We start from the raw sequence: 19,868 nt of genomic DNA on the forward strand, positions 1-19,868 counted from the left end.
ATGTTAGAACAAGTGGTGCAGTTATTTAAAGACAGCATATGCAATGCCAAACATTTACTCGCAGGTCTACTAAGTTAGACAATAAATTCAGGAGTGACCTAAATTGTAAGCTTGTGTTTATTTGTTGTTTTTTTTTTGGTTAGTCCTTCAGTTCTGATAAGGTTACTAAGCTACTGGTAAAATGGCCAGATGGTGTGTGATAACGCCAACTAAATTTAAAACACAGTCATTAGGTCATTTAAAAAGGAAAACACACACAGCCACTGGACCCATGTGGGTATTTTATGGAATTTTTCAAAAGGTCTAGTAGCTCATTGTCCAGACTATCCTTTAATTATAACACTGAAAGCTTTTTTTTAATTAACTGAAAATCTTAAAACAAAAGAAATTTCTGTATTGCATAGTGAAAAAAATTAAACTTTTCTGTCATCTAATGGTTTATTTATTACCTAATTACTTTGGTGTAGTATGAATGGTAATCAGAGAGGTCTTCATTAGTGGGAAAAGCTGTAAAACTTATGAAAATACAGTTAAAAGTTCAAAATTTATACCCTCCTTTACATTTTCCAAAGCAGTCCAGAGATTCTGGTCCCCGGGCCTTACATTTGACAGCCCTGTTGTAGACAATAGTTTTTAATCTTTAGCAGCTGTCAAAAAGCTTTACATTTGAAACTAACATGACTCTGCAGATGTCCTAGTGATGTCATCAGGAATGTCTTAATGTCTTAAGTACATTACCAATTTTAATTATTTCATAATAATTGTTCATAATTATTCTAAATAATTATGAAAAACATATATAGCACAGCTAATGTACACTTATCTTTTCAGTTATATATTTTCAATGTATAACATGAATGCAACAGTCCATTGTCTAGCCTATGGTGGCATTAAAGGTCCATAACTTGTTCTGAGAGACACTGCAATGAATAAGCATGTTATAAAAAGAGAACAACAGAAAGCCTCCATTAAAAATTGTTTTGGTGGAAAAGAAAGTGAGAAATTAGTCGAATAATGGGAAGTACATTCTTATTAATGTCTTTTGTCCTGTCTTCCTCCTTTTACCTTTAACTGGTGGCGCAGATGGCTGGCGTGGTTCTGGTAAAGGTTTCTTCGTGTTAAAATGAGGTTTTTCCTTCCCACCGTCGCCAAGTGCTTACTCTAGGGGTCGTCTGATTGTCGGGGTCTTTTCTGTACTATTTTAGGGTAACCTTACAATATAAAAACGAGTGTTATTGTGATGTGGGGCTATATAAATCAAACAGAGTTGAATTAAACATGATCTGGTATTTCTGTCAGTTTTGCCACTGCTTTGTCTTTCAAATTTGTGGAAGTACAGTAGGATATCCTTTGAAGTGGTGCAAATAATGCTAAAATAATCATTTCAAGACTTCTAGAATAAATTAAATGCGCTAAATTGATATATTTTTTAAATAATCCCGTTTATAGATTTTCACTTAAAAAAGCGCTGTGACCGTGATTTCCTTCTCGCTCGTTTGTTCCTGACTGCTTGTCTGCCTCGTCTCGGCTCATCGTCCTCTCTGTCTGTCGAAGGGGAGTGGTTAGGCAAAATGGTGTGCCAGCATCTCGCCGTTTGCCTCTGTGATGTGAAGCAACCGGGCCGGATCACCGCACATTTATGCCTCTGCTGAGCGACTTCACCCGGAGCCGTTTGTTTTTAGAATGCGTCCAGGAGCGCGTCCTCCACCACCACCATCACCACCTCCCTATGCCGCGCGGTGCTGTGTGTGTGTGTGCCTCATAGTTGTCCTCTACTGTGCCGTCGCTGCTGCTGTGTCTGAAGCCGCTGTTTACAATGGTGAGTCCAAGTGTTCCCCGGCACGACTAGAATCTGGATGCCTGCTTTGAATAGACGACTGTTGTTTTGCGCAGGGATGCATTCCTGTTTAAATGGTTGCATCAGGTGTGTGTCGGTTATGTAGACGACAACGTGGATCTCCAGTGTTGTTTCTTAACTAGCAGCAAAGATAAGACGCTAACTCTTATTCTGTGGTATTTTCAACCTTTTCCCTCCGTTCCATGTGTTTCTAATCAGGAGACACCAAACAGGCTTCGCTGGAAAGCATCCTTGAGAACGTGGAGAGTTATGAGATTACTTATCCCATATGGCTGCATCCTCTCAGACACAAGAGGTCTGACAACAAAGAGGTGAATTTGTCTCGCTCTTTGTCCTTCTGACTAACAAAATGCTTTAGACGCACTGACACACATCCAGCTTTCATATAAAACCTTTGTGTAAACCACTGCTGTGAAAAAGTGCTTGCCCCCTTCTTGAGTTCTTATATTTTTTGCATATTTCTTACTCTTAAATGTTTCAGATCCAACAAAGGGATCAGGCAAAGATAACCAGAGTAAATAAAAAAGCAGGTTTAAAATGATTTTAAACGATCGCTTATTGAGAGAAAAAGCTGTCAAAGCCCACCTGGTCCTAAAATTAATAACTAGTTGTGGCACCATCAGATTGCAAGAACTGCAATCAAGCGTTTGCAATAACATCACTGTGGAGGAATTTTGCCCACTCAACTTTGCAGAATTGTTTTATTTCAGCCAGATTGGAGGGTCATGTCAAAGCATATCCATCTAATTTAAGTCCAGACTTTAACTAGCCCACGCCAAAACCACTATTTAGTTGTTTTAGGCATTCGGAGGTGGACTTGCTGGTGTTTTGTAGATAGATCATTGTCCTTCTGCATAACTCGAGTGTGTTTGAGCTTCAAGGCACGAACTGATGGCTGATCGTCCTCCTTCAGGATTTTCTGGTAGCGAAAAGAATTCATGGTTCCATCAATGAGGGCAGTCGTCCCGAAGCAGCAAAGCAGCCCCAGACCATCACACTACTACCACCACCACCACGCTTGACTGGTTGCTGTGATGTTCTTTTTATGAAATATGAAGTACTGCGTTAGTTTCATACCAGATGTAACTGGACTCAAACCTCCCAAAAAGTTCTGCTTTTGTCTCATCAGTCCACAGAATGTTTTCCCACAAGTCTTGGTGATCATTATAATATTCTTTGGCAAAAGTAAGACGAGCCTTTGTGTTCTTTGTGGTCGGCAGTGGTTTTCAGTTTGGAACTCCTCATTGTGCCGTTTTACCCAGTTCTTATTGTTAAATCATAATCGCTGACCTTAACTGTGGAAAATGAGGCTTGCAGTTCTTTAGATGTTGTTGTGGGGTCTTTTGTGATCTCCTGGATGAGTCAAGTATGCGCTTTTGGGGTAAATTCGGGAGGCTGGTCACTCCTGGGAAAGTTCACCACTTCAAAGTTTTCTCCATTTCATCCATACAATGTCTCTCACCATGATTCACTGGAGTCCTAAAGCCTTAGAAATGGCTTTGCAATCCTTTCCAGAGTGATAAATGTCAGTGACTCTGTTTCTTTAGATTACAGTTTGTTGCTTTTTGAGATCTTTTAGCCTACTTCATTTTTTCAGACAGGTACTAGCAGTAATTGGGGCTTATAGAGTGTGGCTAATAAAATTGAACTCAGCTTTCCAGAACATGTGTTGAATCACAATTAATTCATGATTTGAAACATACAAGTGTGACAAATATGCAAAAAAAAAAAATCCAACAACTAAGAAATCAGGAAAAGGGGAAATACTTCCTTGGCACTGTCACTTCTTCTCACTGATTAGTATGCATTTAATGTTTTGCTTCCAGCATCCAGCAGAGGCACAGGTTCTCATCACAGCTGAGGGCCAGGAGCTCAGACTACTATTAGAGAAAAATGAGTGAGTAACTTGAGTTTTCAACACCAGCCTTATCGTTCCATGCAAAATCAGTAAAGCAGTAGTTTAGAGGAGCCGATGAAATCACTCATCGACATTGTTCCTTTGACTTCCACAACATGCCCTTTCCATACCTCTGTTTATTTGGCCAGATGTTAACTGTCACATAGACGCATTTATAAGGTCAGCGCCTCTTGAGGGGGTGCTGAGAAGGGGGATGAGCAGAGGAAAGCAGGCTGATGGTTTTTGGACACTGGAGGGATGACACCCGATCCGTTCAACCAGGGCATGATGAGGCAATCAGGAAGTGAGGATTGTGCCTCTGCATCTAACGCCCTCTAATCTGATGGAGCGGTTCCTGTCGAGCAACAATGGATTGGTGATAGGAAGGGAGCTTGGTGTCTCATCTGTTTAATAGACTGTGTGCTAGCTTGGGGGGGGGTTGCAACATTGAGATATCAGTGGTAACAACGGAGCTGCGGTTTATCACTTTTGGATTCGAGCCAGCGCACAAGTGGACCGGGAAGCTTTTAGGAATATTAGGAATGAAGTCCGTTTTTACCCTCGATTGCATACCGTCTCTGTCATTCATTGACTCGTAGGCACACAAATACTAACAAGCCCCGACTCCACCGTGTCTGACTGACTGTCCCCTGAGGGGATCTTGCCCCCTGTTCTCCAAACCCAGCAGGTGGTCACTCACTTACATTTCCTCCTGAGTGAGGTATGTCGCCTGTGCATGTGTGGTAAGAGAGTAACTGAAGAAGATAGGCCACAAAACCCTTCAACAAGGTGTTGAATGGTGCAAATAAAATATGTTACAATTTTTTCCTAAGAAAGAGGAACTACAATCCCCGCTCGGTACTCAGGACAGGAAAAAATATTGTGAAACTTGTGTTCTTTTGTGAAACTTCTCATTTTTTGTGCAACAGAGAAGCTGTGAGAATGGATTAACTCATAACAGTTTTTTTCTGCCGCAGTCAGAGTTACGGAGATTTCTGTAAAGATATTTACTTTTTTCTGAAAAGCTGGATTTAGTTACTGAAGCAGTGTATCCTGTGATGCACACACTTTAGTATAAAACTGAATGTTTTGATTCTTTAATGTACTGTGTCTGAGAGCTATATTGAGCTGAACAAATGATGCAAATATTCCATCCATGCATCCAGGCAACCATTTTCTGCTGTTTTTGCTTATGTGGATGTAGGTATTGAAGTCAGAAGACAGATTAACATTCGTTAAAAAAACAAACAAAAAACGAGGCTTCAATTCACCTCAGCTCATATTTCCTGTACAGTGTGCTGCATGAGCGGTGCTGCAGGTTCAAAGAAAGCTTGCAGCTTCTTTTGTAGATTCATTGTTTAGCTGAGGCTCAGCAGTGTTGCCCACCAACTCTGTTGCCCCACAGAGAATGCTATTCTGGATTAGCCTACCCTGTTTCTGTTTATCCTTTGCTGGTCTAATGTGAGACTTGAGTCAGGGCTAAGGCAGAAAGCAGTTTATGCCAAGGGAGATTAATGTCTGATTTTGGAGACAAGCCAGAGAAAATGCTACCAGCGTCCACCCTGTGTCCTGGTTACTCCCTTATGTCCTCATTGCACCTAAAACCGGACGAGAATTCAATTCAATTTTTAAAAAAAACGATGTGAGAGCTCCAGCTGTCCTCCTTAAATCACTTCAAATCTTAGGGGAAAGCATAACTGTGAGTTTATGTGGGCATCAGCCCCCTCCCCATGGCTCGAGTCAACACTCAATCCATTTCTGTCCTCCCTGGTCATGTTTTTGAATGTGTGTGTATCTGTGTGGCTCTTTAGCATTTATACTTCACTGGTGTGGTTGTGTATAAGCGGCTGCCTGAGCTTTTATCTTAATGAAAGACTGTAGTGCACCAGCAGAGGGTTAATTCAGTTAAGAGCAAGGCAGGGGCCATAGTGAGTGCTGACTCAGGTAGCAGGAAAAGGATGTAAAAACAGAGTGAGCGAGGCAGGAAACAGTAAGAAACTGAACGATGAGCTTGAGGTGTTGAAAGTCATAAGAAGAGGAAAGCAGATTCTCTGGTCAGTTCTGGTTCAGAATGTGCCGACACTCTTGCTTCCTCCTCCGCCTGACTTTCTCTGTTCTCCTCTTTAATGTCCTTCCTGCACACCCTTAAGTGCATTAATCTGAATTAAGCACTCTCATGGGAAGATCACACTATACTGTTTCTCCTCTCCTTCCTTTCCCCTCTTGTCCCTTGCCATCATGCCCACACCTTATATGTCTTTCCACTGGCCAACTTAAAAAATGTGCACCCCGTTCTTTCTCCTTCTCTCCCCCCTTCTCTCACCTCGTCTGATATCCCCCCAGGGCTTTAATCCAAATATACATTCCCACATGTTCCCTGCGGTCAGGCTTGGGCGTCTGCGGCCACACGCAGACAGACGACACTCGCAGACACATTTGTGCACCCCCAAAAAGAACACAAACATGACTTGAAAGCGCAGATCTGATGGATTGCAGGTCTGTTGAACAGAGAGTGGGTTCATGGATTTGCTTGTCCTTGTTTCCCTTGTGCCTATGTTTAGTTTCACAGCCGTCCTGTTTGCTTAGATGCATTAATCTAGGCCTCTGTGTTAGCCTGTGTGTGTGTGTTCAACCAAGGCTCCGCACACACAGAACGTTAGCCTCCATCTGCAATAAAAGCCTCTTCATCATCTGTTGCTGAGAGGTAATTTGACTTTGCATCAGCCTTCCCCCTCCTCCCCGTCTTCCTGCTCTATGTGGTGATGTCATCTGATACTATGAGAGAATGTGACCCACTGACCCTTAAAGCATTACCCCAAATTCCCTCTCGCTCCCCCCTTCTTTATCTCTCAAGTACATTAGCATTACTCTTCCCCCATCCCTTCTTTCTCCTCTTGAGGCTGAACCAGGCCTTTGTCTCAGCTTCACTGCCAGACCGCCGTGATTCAGGCATCGCCAGGCTCCTCAATCACAGCATCTGTCCAAGCGCTGGATGACATCCAGTCGCTGCTGCTGACCGCCATTGGACAAAGCTTTTTTTTTTTTATTCCAGTCTCTACTTGAAAGCTGTCACAGTATTCAGCAGAATACATAAAGCTTTGGGGTATTCCAAAAGTGTTGCTGGAGAGTTTCACAGCAGTTGACTCAGGGCTTTGTGGTGCCATTAAATTGCATATCTGGCCAAATTATTACTGATTTAATAAAGGGTGTAAAAGTTTTTAATTATCTGCAGTATTTCATTTAATTTCAATTTCAAATGACTAACTAAGTGATATTTATCTTTCTATTTCAGTTATTCTAATATGTTTCACCACCCTGCAGGTTGTCCATTTACTTGAACCCTGTATAGTATTTTCATTTCTTTCTCTCACTGAGCTCCAACTTCTGGAGACGTTGGTGATTAGAAATGAAACTCAGACACACCCGGAGGTTGTTATTCTCTGGTTTCTGTGGTTGTAACTCGCTCATCATTAATGCACACCTTAGATCTTACAGTTAGAAGTGCTGTAGAGTCAACTTTTATGTCACGATTGCTCAGTCATTGACTCTGTCTTTTGAGTTCATTGTTTTTTGTCCCCAGTTAAGAGTTTTTCAGTGTTCTTGTAATTATAGATTTCTGGAGTTCTATGTTTGTGGTTATGATTAAGTTCTAGTCTAGTGTATTATCGATTAGTATTTTGGGCATTTTGGTTTTGTCACCTGTTATTTTTATCAGCCTCCCCTGTGCTCATGTGTCCAGCTAAGTTTCCGTCAGTGTAGGCGTATTCATGTTTTGTTACTTCCTGTCTTATTTTGCCAGTCCCAGTCTTGTGTGTATTGTGTTCAGTTTTGGGTCCCCTTGTCTTGTTACTTAGATTCTGTTCACCCGTGTTTCATTTTCCTCAGCTGTATAATGGTTCCCTAATTACCTCATGTGTATTTCACTTCCTTTTGGCTGGAGCCCAGCTTTGTTTTGAATTTTTTTGCGCATTCCAGTGATGAATTTCCTTATTTTGAGTTCAGCCACTGTCTCTGGAGTCCTGCACAGTAGTTAGTGATGGTGTGATAAATCACCATGAATGTGTTGAATCTTTCCAATTGCTTCACCAAAAGGCAGAGGTAATATCCCAGAAGCCTCTGTACCGTCTGCTCTGAGATCGATTTGAGAAGATGTATGTTGTTATTGGGAGATATTATGTAAAATGCCCCCAAATTTGTGGACCCATAATGGTCACGTGCTGCAGAACAATACGGGCCTCGACACAGGCTTCATTTGGACACGCCCCCTTTGCTCGACACAGGCCTCGGGGCTTCAACATCAGATGTAACATCACCAATATTGGGTCCTAAATCTGTCTACCGTGCAGCATATTGTGAGATTTTTAGTTGTTATTTTGCCATGTTTTAAGTCTTTTCTATTTCTTAAGCATAGACTACCATCAACGATACCAAAGTAACTTACAAATACATTGCTGGGATTAGACTTTTCATTAAAACTTTCATTAAAATGAGTCCCCAAGGAATAGCAAGATTCAGCTCAGAAACTGCAGCTGACTGTCAAGTTAAGGATAAGAGAGAACAGAAGTGGAGTACTTGTGTGGTTCCATCATGGAAGAAATGACTGTGGAACAGCAGCAGGCTAAAGTTCAGTCATCTAATGTCATTAATTGCCACTAAATTGGCCTACAGTTGACACAGAGGATGATGGGAAATGTCTTCAGGAAGTTAGGGAAGCTGGAAAACTTGTGGAATTACAGATATAAATGAGATTTAGCTCAAATCACAACATGACCCTGTTCATGCTGACATCATACGTCCCACCGATCGCTTTGAGGTCCCCCTTTAGAGTTCCTATTGGTCTATGTGGTTAGCCAGCCCCTTCTTCCTGTGAGTCCTAATCTGTTAAAAGTAGTCAGGCTGTCATTGTCTTAAGAGGCTTGTTTCCTTCTTGGCATCTAACAGGGATGAAAAAGAAAATTTGCATCATCCTTTCAATGAGTTTAACACTGGTGGATCTGTGCTAATTTGCCTTCCTGGTCAGATAGTCAGATTAGAAGCCATTCTTATCCTCGATAAAGCTTATAGGTATAGTTAGGGCTAAATCAAGTGACTCAGAAACATCCCTTAGGTACAATACCTATCCAAGGTTTTGGATTGGGAGGTAGATGGTCTTTTCCTGCCTTTGGGCAGAACATAATTTCCAGCAGTTTAATCATTTGTTCCTCATTGAAATATATGGCAGTGATAAGGATCTTCTCATTTAACTTAAGAAATCAAATTTGGCTGAGGCATATTTACAAGAAGATTACATTTTTATTTTTCTATTTCCCTTAAAAGCCACCAGATTAAAAAATAAATGAAGAAGCAATGATAATAAGGAAATCTTTAAGATCTTTGGTCTGTTTGAGTCAAACTCCTGCAGTTTAATGCTGCAGGAAACAACATCAGTAGATGTGCTTGAGTTTCTCTGCAGTTACAGCCAGTTGCTGAGTTGGCCTGAGGAGAAGATGAAGATGACTTAAAGTTTAAAGTTGACTGAAAACAGGAAGAATGGTTTGCAATAAACATTGGACTTAATTGTGCTGATACAGATAAATAGAAAATCAGAGGATTATGATACTTTATCCAAAGAAAGCTTTCGGTGTCATGCATATGCATGTTTCTGCTTCACAGCAAAGAAGCTCAAGAGCACTTGTAAATAATCCATCTGTCAAACAAATGCAGTTAGGACATGCCAACAACTGAAGCTGTCAGCATAGGGAAGTTATCATCTCTTGCTTCAGCAATAGACTAGTACTCGCCAAGAAGTAAAAAGGATCACTGGGGGATGGTACATATGGCTTTGATTACAGTTTCCCACATTCTCCTGTGCGCTCTCTTGTCACCAATAGGCTCTTTGTTCAAATCTTTAAAGCACTTTGTTTTTTGGGGAGCGCTTGTGTTAGAGTGAATGTTTTACGAGCTGTGGGCTGTTGCAGAGAGTCTGTCCTCTGCTAACCTCTCAGCTTCCTGCAGTTTTGTATTTCACCGTCTTTTCACAATATTGTTGTTTCCATAGACTGTATTACTGTCACAAAATGCAGAATATTTTGTTGTCCCTGAATTTGTGTTTTTTTACCCAGGCAGCTGTTGGCCTCTGGATATCAGGAAATATGGTACACACCCAATGGAGCGCGCAAGTCCTCTTCTCGACCCAGCACTGTGAGTCTGCGAGATAGTTTCATGCTCATAGGCTGCGGAGGGGAGTCTTAGCTGATAAACATCAGTGTAGTTGATCAAGTCAAGTGGGAGGAGGGTAATAAACAGTTAGTGACAGGTTTTGGCATAAATACTACTACTTCTGTTTACATTAAAAGGTCAGTGTGTGATGAATGAAAATGTTGTTTTTCAGGGACACTGTTTCTACCATGGCGAGGTTCAGGGCATGGAAGGCTCCAGCGTTGCTGTCAGCACTTGTTCAGGGCTCAGGTAATAAAAAATATTTCTTATTATTCATTAAATCCCTCCAATGAGCAAGCCTTTCATTAAATTACATTGGTCTTGAATTATCAGTCCCATCCTATCTTTAGGAACTCATCGTATCGTATCACCCAATTAGAGCACTTTGCTCTCAGACTGCAAGCTTACTTGAGGTTCTTAGGGTAATAAAAAGTAGAATGGGATCTAGAGCCTTCAGCTTTTAGGCCCCTTGTCTGTGGAACTGGCTCCCAGTTTGGATTCAGGAGACAGACAGTCTCTCTATATTTAAGATTAGGCTTAAAAGTTTTATTTTTTTTTACAAAGCATATAGTTAGGGCTGGAACATGTGACTTTAAACCCTTGCTTAGTTATGCTCCAACAGGCCTGCGCTGTTCGGCTTCCCATGATGCACTGTTTCTTCTTCAGTCACCTCTTTTTACTAATGTGCATTTAATCATTAGGTATCATTATTTATAATTAATCTCTGTTTTCCCCTCTCTGATTCTGGTTGGAGCAGAGGTTTCTTCCTGTTAAAAGGGAGTTTTTCCTTCCCACTGTCACCAAGTGCTTGCTCGTACAGTGTCATCTGATTGTTGGAATTTGCTCTGTATTAAGGCAGCATTTTTGAGGTGTTTATTGTTCTGATTTGGCGCCATATAAGTCAAATTAAGTTGATTTAAGACAGGGGAAACCATGCATCCGAACAGATTTAGAATATAAAAAGTAATAAAACTTTACAGTAACATATATTTAAGTCCAACTCAAGTATGGATGGATGTAGATGGCTCAGAGTAAGAGAAAAGTTTCTCAAGTTTGTTTGAAAAAACACCATTTAAAGCTACATGTTCCATCCATAGATAAAATCTTTAAATTTATCCGGCAAGGAAAAGAGCTTAAAGGACAAAAAAGAGGATGTTTCTGTAAAGTCAACATTTTCTGAAAAAGCAGAGGTAAGAGCTAAAAGACGTGATGGCAGGGGAAAGAGCTGTGCTTATACAAACAGGAAATTGTTTGATACCGACTAGATTGTGCAGAGTTTATATTGATCAGCTGGTTGCTCAGCTCATTCATTTGCTTATCTATAGTAGCAATAAGTTGCTTGCTTTTAAAAAAAAACTGCTAGAAACAAGTTTCTCAAACTTCCTGTCTAAAACATGTACGTATTTCTGTTTTATATACGTGCTGAGAGACGTGCTGAGAATTCGACAGCTGGGCAGTGGGAGTAAAAGATGTATGAATTTGACTTTCTTCAGCTTGTGATCAAGCTGTGCCTCAATAAATAATGTTACAGGAAACAGCCCTGTGTACTGTCCGATGTAGTCTCCAAGTTTATTAGGTCACTGGCTTCAGTGCTGGTTCATTGAGTACAGCTCGGTACTGGAGATCTTGTGTGTTCTCCTGATGCACCTCCAGAGCAGCTGCTGCTTCCTGCTGGAGACACTCAGAGAGAGAGAGAGAGGAGAGGCAGGCAGCAGAGGGGGAACTAGTGAGGGCTGACAAACATCTTAGTCGTGCGTGTGTGATTTCTTTCTGGGTTAATGTTCTGCATCTGGAGGATGAGCGAATAACATCTTCCTGCTAATGTCGATTCTGCAAGGGAATGCAAATACAGCATAAAGGGATGTTGACGTGTGGGCGTCTGACTTCTCCAGATGTTTTCTGCAGCTGCACGGCCCGCTGCTCTGCATGCACTCGTGTGTGTTTGAGTATAGGTGTCTGTTATGATCAGTGGCTTTTTGAAGAGGATTGTTTATGTCAGCTGATCTTTATTTACACAACAACGGAGAAAGAGAGAAGCGTGACCTTCTGTCGCACAAATATTAAGACATCGCTGATTTTCTGAATATGACTGTTTTTCCCTCCTAGGGGACTAATTTCCCTGAACACGAGCATCAGCTACCTGATAGAGCCTCTTCTTGTTTCTACGGATGCTGATCGGCATGCTGTGTTCCGAGCCGAGAGTGTTCGTCTCCCCGGGGGTCACTGCCAGCATCACCATGGCAAAGTGGAGCATGAGGAGGGGCTTAATGACTTTATCAAGGGAATGATGTCACCACAGGGTTTGAGGGTGAGCTCAGTAGCAGTAACCTCATCGATGACATTCTTTGAGATTTACTAAAACATGATTATGTTGTCTTTCTCGTCAGGAAAAAAGGGAAGTGAGTCAGAATATGAAGTACGTAGAGCTGCTCATAGTTGCAGACAAGACTGAGGTGAGAAAACAGTGTACTCATATTGGGTGACTTTTGCAACCACACTGGGGGTTTTTGCAGTGAACCATTAAGATGTGGTAGCGGGGAGTGTGGCTTTTCGTATGTGGGATTAGGTGTGTGCCATCATTATTATTTATGACCTGTAAAGTTTGCATTGTGTATAGCTTCCCACTTCATGCAGTTGCAGGTAAACCCAATTGTGGAGAACGCTTGCAAAAAAAAAAAAAGGTTCACTTCCTGTTTTATTTCAAGTGTGAGATGTACCCTTTATGGGAAAGATATTTTAACAGATGTGTAGACGTTGAGTTTCTATTTCTGTGTGTTCATTGTGGTTTATGGTCGTTGCAGTTTGAGAAGCACAACTCTGATCTTGATAAGACGAAACAGAAATTAGTGGAAGCAGCCAACCTAGTTGACAAGGTAACATCTGATTTGAAACCAGGAAAAAAAAAAAAAAAACCCAGATACTGGAGTTTAACATGCCTATTTTTATTCCTTATGCCGACACCGATAGTACTACAAAGCTTTAAATATCCGTGTGGCACTAATTGGTCTGGAGGTGTGGACCAGCCAGGACATGATCAGCGTCTCCGATAACCCGCACAGCACCCTGGCAGCGTTCCTGTCTTGGAGACAGAAACAGCTACGCAGTCTCCCCAACGACAATGCTCAGTTGGTCACGTCAGTGTTTCTCATTCACTCTAGTACATTTCATAATCATTGCGCAAGACAATAATAAACACCGGTTGCAGTCCAGCGGGATGCTCTTGACTTGGAACTAATTTTAAGTGCTCTCTTTTGTCTCCAGGGGGAAGTCATTCCGGGGCACGACCATCGGGCTGGCACCTCTCAAAGCCATGTGCTCCGAATACCAGTCCGGCGGAGTAAACATGGTGAGGGACGAGTGTGTTTAGATTTAAATTTGATGATGCTACGCTACATCAGCATGCATCAAGTCAAAGAATCACACGTTGATTTCTGCTGATCTTAAAATTCTCGTGCTGTGTCGAACAGGACCACTCAGATTTATCAGTCGGCGTTGCTGCCACGATGGCGCACGAGATGGGACACAACTTTGGTATGAGCCACGACATTCCAGGTTGTTGCCAGGCGAAAGCAGAAGACGGAGGCTGTATCATGGCTGCTGCTACTGGGTATGAAATTCAGCTTTCCACAATACAAGAAATTGCATTCATTAAACCAGGAGAAAGGGGCTAAATGATAGAATATGAAAGAAAAAAATCGAACCTGATTTCTTCCTTACCTCGTGCTCAGGCATCCTTTTCCTCGAGTGTTTAATGATTGCAACATGAAGGAGCTGAAGAGCTACCTGAGCTCTGGAGGAGGAAAGTGTCTCTTTAACCTGCCCAACACCAGGACAATGTATGGAGGGCATCGCTGTGGTAATGGTTACCTGGAAGACGGAGAAGAATGCGACTGTGGAGAAGAAGAGGTCAGTGGGTGTTTCTGTGTATGCACTGCGGGTTTTTCTTTTGATGGTTTTGCCAGGCTTCATAACTCTACAACACGTTTTGCCCAGGAGTGCACAAGTCCATGCTGTAATGCCAACAACTGTACCCTGAAAGCTGGAGCTGAGTGTGCCCACGGAGTCTGCTGTCAGAACTGCAAGGTACATTTATTAGTGTACATACTATTTAAATGGGAAATCACCAGCCCTTATTCTCACTAGTACAGAATAAATGTTCTACTCTTCTAACTTTATTTATGTCATTACTCTTTTGTCTTTCACTGTGAAGCTGAAGAGCCCGGGTGTGCTGTGCCGTGCTCTCTCGGGGTCATGTGATCTTCCTGAGTTCTGTGACGGCAAAACAGAGTCTTGTCCTGCAGATTTTTATTTAGTGGATGGCACATCATGTGCAGGCGGGAAGGCCTATTGTTACACCGGCATGTGTCTGACCCTTGAGCAGCAGTGTCGCTCACTTTGGGGAAAAGGTGGGTAAAGCGGACTCTCCATCTATAGCTAACTGCTGTTTATCCTCACTTAAACGCACTTGGTTAATTGATCATCAACAAGTCTGAGCACCTCATAAAAGCAGAGGTTTTGGCAGTTTGCTGGTCTGGAACATGCAGGTGTGTTTTAACATAATCCTACAATCAAGAAAGTAATCAAGGTGTTGGAATAGTCCAGGCAAAGTCCAGAACTCAGTCCGAATGAAATGTGGTGAGAACTTAAGAGAATTTTGCATAAACAAATTCAAACAAACCTCAGTGAACGGAAGCAACATTGTAACAAAGAGTCGTCCAAAACTCCTCCACAAAATGTTGAAACTGATGAACTCATACTGAAAATAACTACTTCAACTTATTTCTGCTAAAGGTGGTTTTGCTTCTAAAAATGGTCTTTATTATTAAAGGATTATTAAAGTTTATATACATATATCTTATAGACTAACTTTAGATCAGTATTTTTAGTGAACAATAAATGAACAAAAATAAAACTGAGACAGTCAAATTTTACAAACTGTACATGGTTTGAAGGTGCATGCACTCATGCTTTGAACTTTAAAATGGTCTTGGTTTTATTTTAAGTTACCAAAACCACAGGAACAATAGCTCACTACTTTTTAAGGAAGTGACTGCACAAATAATATCTCTTTTCTTTTCATCTGTAGGGCTTTGAGGGGTTTGAGTCATACCAAGTTTCTGGACTTTTTTTAATTAAAGAAATGAATGTTAAAGAGATAAATATCCAGTCAGGCTCAGTGTATTTAAAGATGAGTCCTTGATGGGTCACAGGACTAGGGATTGTTATTGGACAGTGTCCATGTTCATGTGGTGACAGAGCCTTTGTAGTACCACAGGAGCCACATTGAACAGTAAGGGATGCCATCTGGTCTTCATCAGACGGTCAAATAACACAACCTGACTGTATGCCTGCATGTGTGTTATTGTGTTTGCGTGAGCTCACACTTTTAAATATGTTTCTGTGCATTTTTTTGTTGTTGTTTTTTGTTAAACCACAGATGGTCGTCCGGCCCCTGACCTGTGCTTTAAGAGGGTAAATGAAGCTGGCAATATGTATGGGAATTGTGGCAAAGATGAGTCTGGGAATTACAGGAGCTGTAGTGACAGGTGAAAACCAAAACGTTCAGCAACAAACTAATCACACTTTCATTTACTTCTCCCTCAACTGAAGTCTAACTTTGTTGTTTTGGTTGGGGGGTTCTGTTTACATGACAGGAATGCTAAATGTGGGAAAATCCAGTGTTTGGCTTCAGCCTCCAAGCCTATTGAGCAAAATGCGGTTGTCATAGAAACCACGGTTACTGAGGGCTACAAAAGAATCATGTGCAAGGGGACACATGTGTACAAGCTTGACAAGGAGGAAAAGGAGCCACAGGGTGACACTTTGGATCCAGGTCTGGTCATGACGGGCACCAAGTGCGGCGAAGACTTGGTGAGAGTTATGAAAATGTACTAAACAGAGTTTGCAGTAGTAGTAAAGAGCATGTACCAGTACTACTTTTTTTTTTCACCCGATCTTAAGTCACAAACAAAGCAGACAAAACTGTTTCGATCAGACAGAGAAAATGGATCATCTGTGATTTCAGTTTTCACCTGAAAGGGGATAAGCAACTTGTCTCGAAGCGCTTCTCTAATGTTCCTCCTCACGCTTCTTTTGTTTGAACAGATTTGCTTTAACGGATTATGCCGCAATGCATCTTTTCTCAGAGCGGGGGAATGCAACGCCAAGTGCCACGGACATGGAGTAAGTTTCAGTGTGTCGTAGAAGAGATGCTGGTTTGATGGATTTCTCTGGACTTCTGAGAAAGATTTGGCAGCTAGCCTACAATTACTGAAAGCTGGCGGCCCTAAGCAGCGCTGCAGGAACGGTCCAGATCCTTTGCTTAATTAAAAGTAGCAACACAACAATATAAAAAAAACATATCATAAACAAGTAAGGGTTTGGCATTCAGGCATCTTACTTATGGGAAACCACGGCTGTATTACGCAGCAATATGGTCACCTCTGTAAAATGTTCCATAAACTATACAATTTTTTTCGGCAGAGCCTTTTTACTACATTTTGTTACAAAACATTGACTTCCTGTCCCTGATTCTCCTTCAGTCGTAAAAAATGTGACTTATTCTCTTACCAGCTGTGCAACAACAACCGTAACTGCCACTGTGATCCAGGCTGGGCTCCTCCTCTCTGCGACCAGAAAGGATCAGGGGGCAGTGTGGACAGCGGGCCTGTCATCAACCGCAGTGAGACCCATGCACCAATCATTCATGTGCAGTTAATTAAAGTTAAAACAGTTTTTTTGGTGTTTGTTTATTTTCTGACTCTTGTCTATTTTATATTCCAACAGGAAGCGTTGGTACAGCCCTCCTTACTTCCTTTCTGCTTCTTTTGGTGGGTTTGGCTGTTTTTGCTTTTTGGCGCTTCGGCAGACATAAGCTCCCCTCGCTGAAGCCTTCTGCTCCACCACCAGTGCCAAAGTATGTAGTTCTGAAGTTGCTAAACACTAAAAACGTACTTTGCAGATAACGTTTTTCCTTTGTGTTGTGCGAACATCCAGAATGAATGAAATCCACACTTCCGAGCCACCTGACGTCAAGCCTCTTAATCCGGAAAGTCGTGCCAACGGTCATGCCAACCCAACATTCTTGCTAAAGAATTCGGTAAATAAGCCCACTCTTTGACCACCTAAGTAATGTCTGTCATGTAATACCATAAAAAATGTTGAAAATACTTGTCATCTTTGTGCTTTTCCACATGGGAAGCCTTCTCCGCATCCGAGCCCGTCTGCCCCACCTCTACCCTGGAATGGTATTGTATATCCTGCAGGGAAGCCTCCTCCCATACCAATGTGTGCAGGAGAGCAGCGAAAGCAGACACCACAGCCCCAGAGAGTGATCTCTCCTCAGGGCCGCACTCCCCCTGTCCCTCCAGGACAGAAACCCAACCAGGCTTCTGCACTGCCTACAAGACCTCCACCTTTACGCTCCCTGGATGCCAAAAACTCGTCACAGCTTTCAGCAGTACCCAAAAATAGACCAAACCCCCCAAACAGACCTCCACCGCCTTGCCCTATCAAAAAACAATCAGGGGTAAATCCTTCTCTTCTGCATTAATAAGTAAAGTGTGTACTTTTGCAACAGTGAAATAAATGCTGAACGTCTCGTTTGTCTTGCAGGACCCTGTGAAAGGCCCACAGGTTACCACCAATGCCTTGCAACGAGGAAAACCTGGTTTGGCTCCATCTGCTGGACAGAAAATGCCAAACAGGTAAGTGGTCTTGTGTTCCCAAATGTCTCTCTGTAGGAATAAACAGATCTTAATACCGTCCTATATTTTATTAAAATTTTCTTGCACTTCTTCTCTCTAGAGCCTAATCTACAAGCTCAGGGAGGCATTGGGGACCACTGCTTACATCCAGTGACAGACTGCCTCAGAATATCTTTTCAGTGCAGTGCCAGGTCGTAAAAAAGGTGATAAGCGAGGAATACTTGACGCTGTACACTGGTGTGCAATATGTGGAAAATTATATAATTACAGCAAGTTATAAAGTAGAGATGTTTTAAGCCTAAGATTTAGGCTTAACAATGAGTGCTTTGTGTATTACATGTGTCTGCTTTATCAACTTTGAAGCTAGAGCTCTGAATTGAACCGCGTTTAGTTTCTTTTACTTATGTTGGTAGAATTATAAATGAAGAAGTATTTATTCACAAAATCAATGAGAAATGAATGTTTACAGAGAAACCATTGTACCAAACGTGATGCCTCTCAAAGCGAATTAGCCATAAAGGGATGTCTTATATTAAGAAAAGATGCCAGTAATGAAGTTCTTATCTGTGAATAATAATGGGTTTTAACTGGACTGATAGTAACCAGAGAAAGACCTGCATGCGTGCTGTAAGTTTATTCTTATGGTGAAAAGTGCATGTCTGATATGTAGCAGGAGCTGTGAGGGACTTTTTTCCATTTCTTTAGTTTTTAATTTCTTTAATTTAATTTTTTTTAATTGTCTTTTTGAGTTCTCATGCCCTGAAGGGTTTAAAAGGTGGTCGTGTAACCGCAGGCTTTGGAGCAGTAATAATTTGGCATTACTGTTAGGTGCTTCTAAATATTGTGTCATATTGTGACTGCTTGGGGAATTGTAATCTGTAAAAGGGAAATGCAGAATGCCAACTCCCATGTTTTACCTCATTATCAGACCTATGCAAACACAGGGCTTGTGTAACACTGTGTCTGAAACTGAAATTCAAATGAACACATGGGTAAATAAAAAGATATTGAACATTTTAACAAGTTGTTGTTTTTTCAGCTTTTTCTTCCTAGCTTTCGCCAATACAGCTGCCAGCAGCAGTTCTTGAGCTCAGAAACTTGCTATGTTAGATTTTTAAAAAATGGCTTTTTTTTATAAAACCAAAAAGTGTGTAAAAAGTGTCAGTGATGAACATATAATCTGTCTTTTCCCCTTCATTGTAAGTGCTATGTACAAAAACAGCTCTAGAGGTACTTTTAAACCATAGATTTGAACATGACTGCATCATAGACAACTTGAATAAATAGCAACTCTGAGGGATTGTAAATTATTTTCCTGTGCATTCTTCCAGTAAACTGGAAACACCTTTATTCACCCTGTTCACAATTCTCTTAAAGTGGTTCAGACTGCATTTGCAGAAGAAAAATAAACTCTTAATTTTAGCGTTTACATTCATACTTTGGCCACCAGGTGGCAGCACAACATGCTGGAATCAACACTGACACATCATCACATGACCAAAATAGAAACACTTCACAGCCAAGGCTTATAGTCTTACAGTGAAGGGATCATCATTAGTATTTCTTTGGGGAGCTGATGACCACCCGACTACCAGTTAACTCATTTAGTCTAATCTCAATGCTGTCGTGGCGTGTTCTCCTCATAGAAGGATTTTTTTTGAACATATTACACTAAAAATAGTCGTCCATATTTGATTTATCACATCCTGTTCTTCCTGAAAACAACTTGGTAGTAGGAGCAGAGTGGAATAAGATGAGCCAGTGGCTACGTTTATCCATGTTCTGTGCACTGACAGCCATGACATATAATGAACTTATTTTTTTAACCGTTTTTGGCAGCTCCATCAAAGCAACTGTATCCAGGTCTAAAAAATTTTTATGTTTCTTATCTAGAGATAATTTGAGGCAAATGCTGTGGGGCAAATTGTGTCAACAGTCCAGTTTACATTGTACAGCAGCACATTTTCATTGTACAACTTACTCATTTTCCCGTATCTTGGATATCACGAGTTAAAAAAGAAAAAGGCTCTTTTTACCCCAGTCTCCCTTACCAGTTCTGTGCTGAGACAATCCACTGTGCTAAATTGGAGTTGAACTGTTTTTTGTACATTTCCCTCTGCTTTCCTGTCACTCACCTGTCACCAGTGTTTGTATAAGTGTAAATGGCATTCCCTCTTAGTAGGGCTGGAAATGCTGAAAGGTGTCTACC

General features: G+C 41.5%; 1 protein-coding gene across 2 annotated transcripts; it reads left to right on the forward strand.

Annotated features, from left to right (window-relative positions):
- Positions 1 to 985: 985 nt before the first annotated feature.
- On the forward strand, positions 986 to 18,772 carry adam19b (ADAM metallopeptidase domain 19b). Of its 2 annotated transcripts, XM_014331853.2 has the most exons (23): positions 986 to 1,819; positions 2,057 to 2,169; positions 3,685 to 3,755; positions 9,857 to 9,935; positions 10,126 to 10,202; positions 12,060 to 12,261; positions 12,341 to 12,406; positions 12,755 to 12,826; positions 12,921 to 13,087; positions 13,215 to 13,299; positions 13,421 to 13,560; positions 13,682 to 13,859; positions 13,947 to 14,036; positions 14,164 to 14,359; positions 15,391 to 15,499; positions 15,608 to 15,824; positions 16,059 to 16,136; positions 16,527 to 16,635; positions 16,740 to 16,869; positions 16,950 to 17,052; positions 17,155 to 17,481; positions 17,568 to 17,659; positions 17,760 to 18,772. In XM_014331853.2, the coding sequence occupies exons 1-23, from the start codon at positions 1,684 to 1,686 to the stop codon at positions 17,764 to 17,766; spliced, it is 2,844 nt and encodes a 947-aa protein (XP_014187339.1). In that variant the 5' UTR covers positions 986 to 1,683; the 3' UTR covers positions 17,767 to 18,772. The 2 variants fall into 2 exon arrangements, with proteins under 2 accessions (XP_014187339.1, XP_014187340.1); XM_014331854.2 differs by lacking the exon at positions 3,685 to 3,755 and having other exon boundaries at positions 1,681 to 1,819.
- The last annotated feature ends 1,096 nt before the right edge of the window (positions 18,773 to 19,868 follow it).

This window comes from Haplochromis burtoni, unplaced genomic scaffold (genome assembly GCF_018398535.1).
Source record: "Haplochromis burtoni strain Fernald_Lab_line unplaced genomic scaffold, NCSU_Asbu1 Contig_19, whole genome shotgun sequence".
Taxonomy (NCBI): Eukaryota; Metazoa; Chordata; class Actinopteri; order Cichliformes; family Cichlidae; genus Haplochromis; species Haplochromis burtoni.

Coding starts and splice junctions, on each gene's coding strand:
- adam19b (XM_014331853.2), top strand. CDS start 1,684: ATGCGTCCAGGAGCGCGTCCTCCACCACCACCATCACCACCTCCCTAT. Junction 3,756..9,856: donor CTACTATTAGAGAAAAATGA/GTGAGTAACTTG, acceptor TTTTTTACCCAG/GCAGCTGTTGGCCTCTGGAT. Junction 17,482..17,567: donor CTATCAAAAAACAATCAGGG/GTAAATCCTTCT, acceptor TTTGTCTTGCAG/GACCCTGTGAAAGGCCCACA.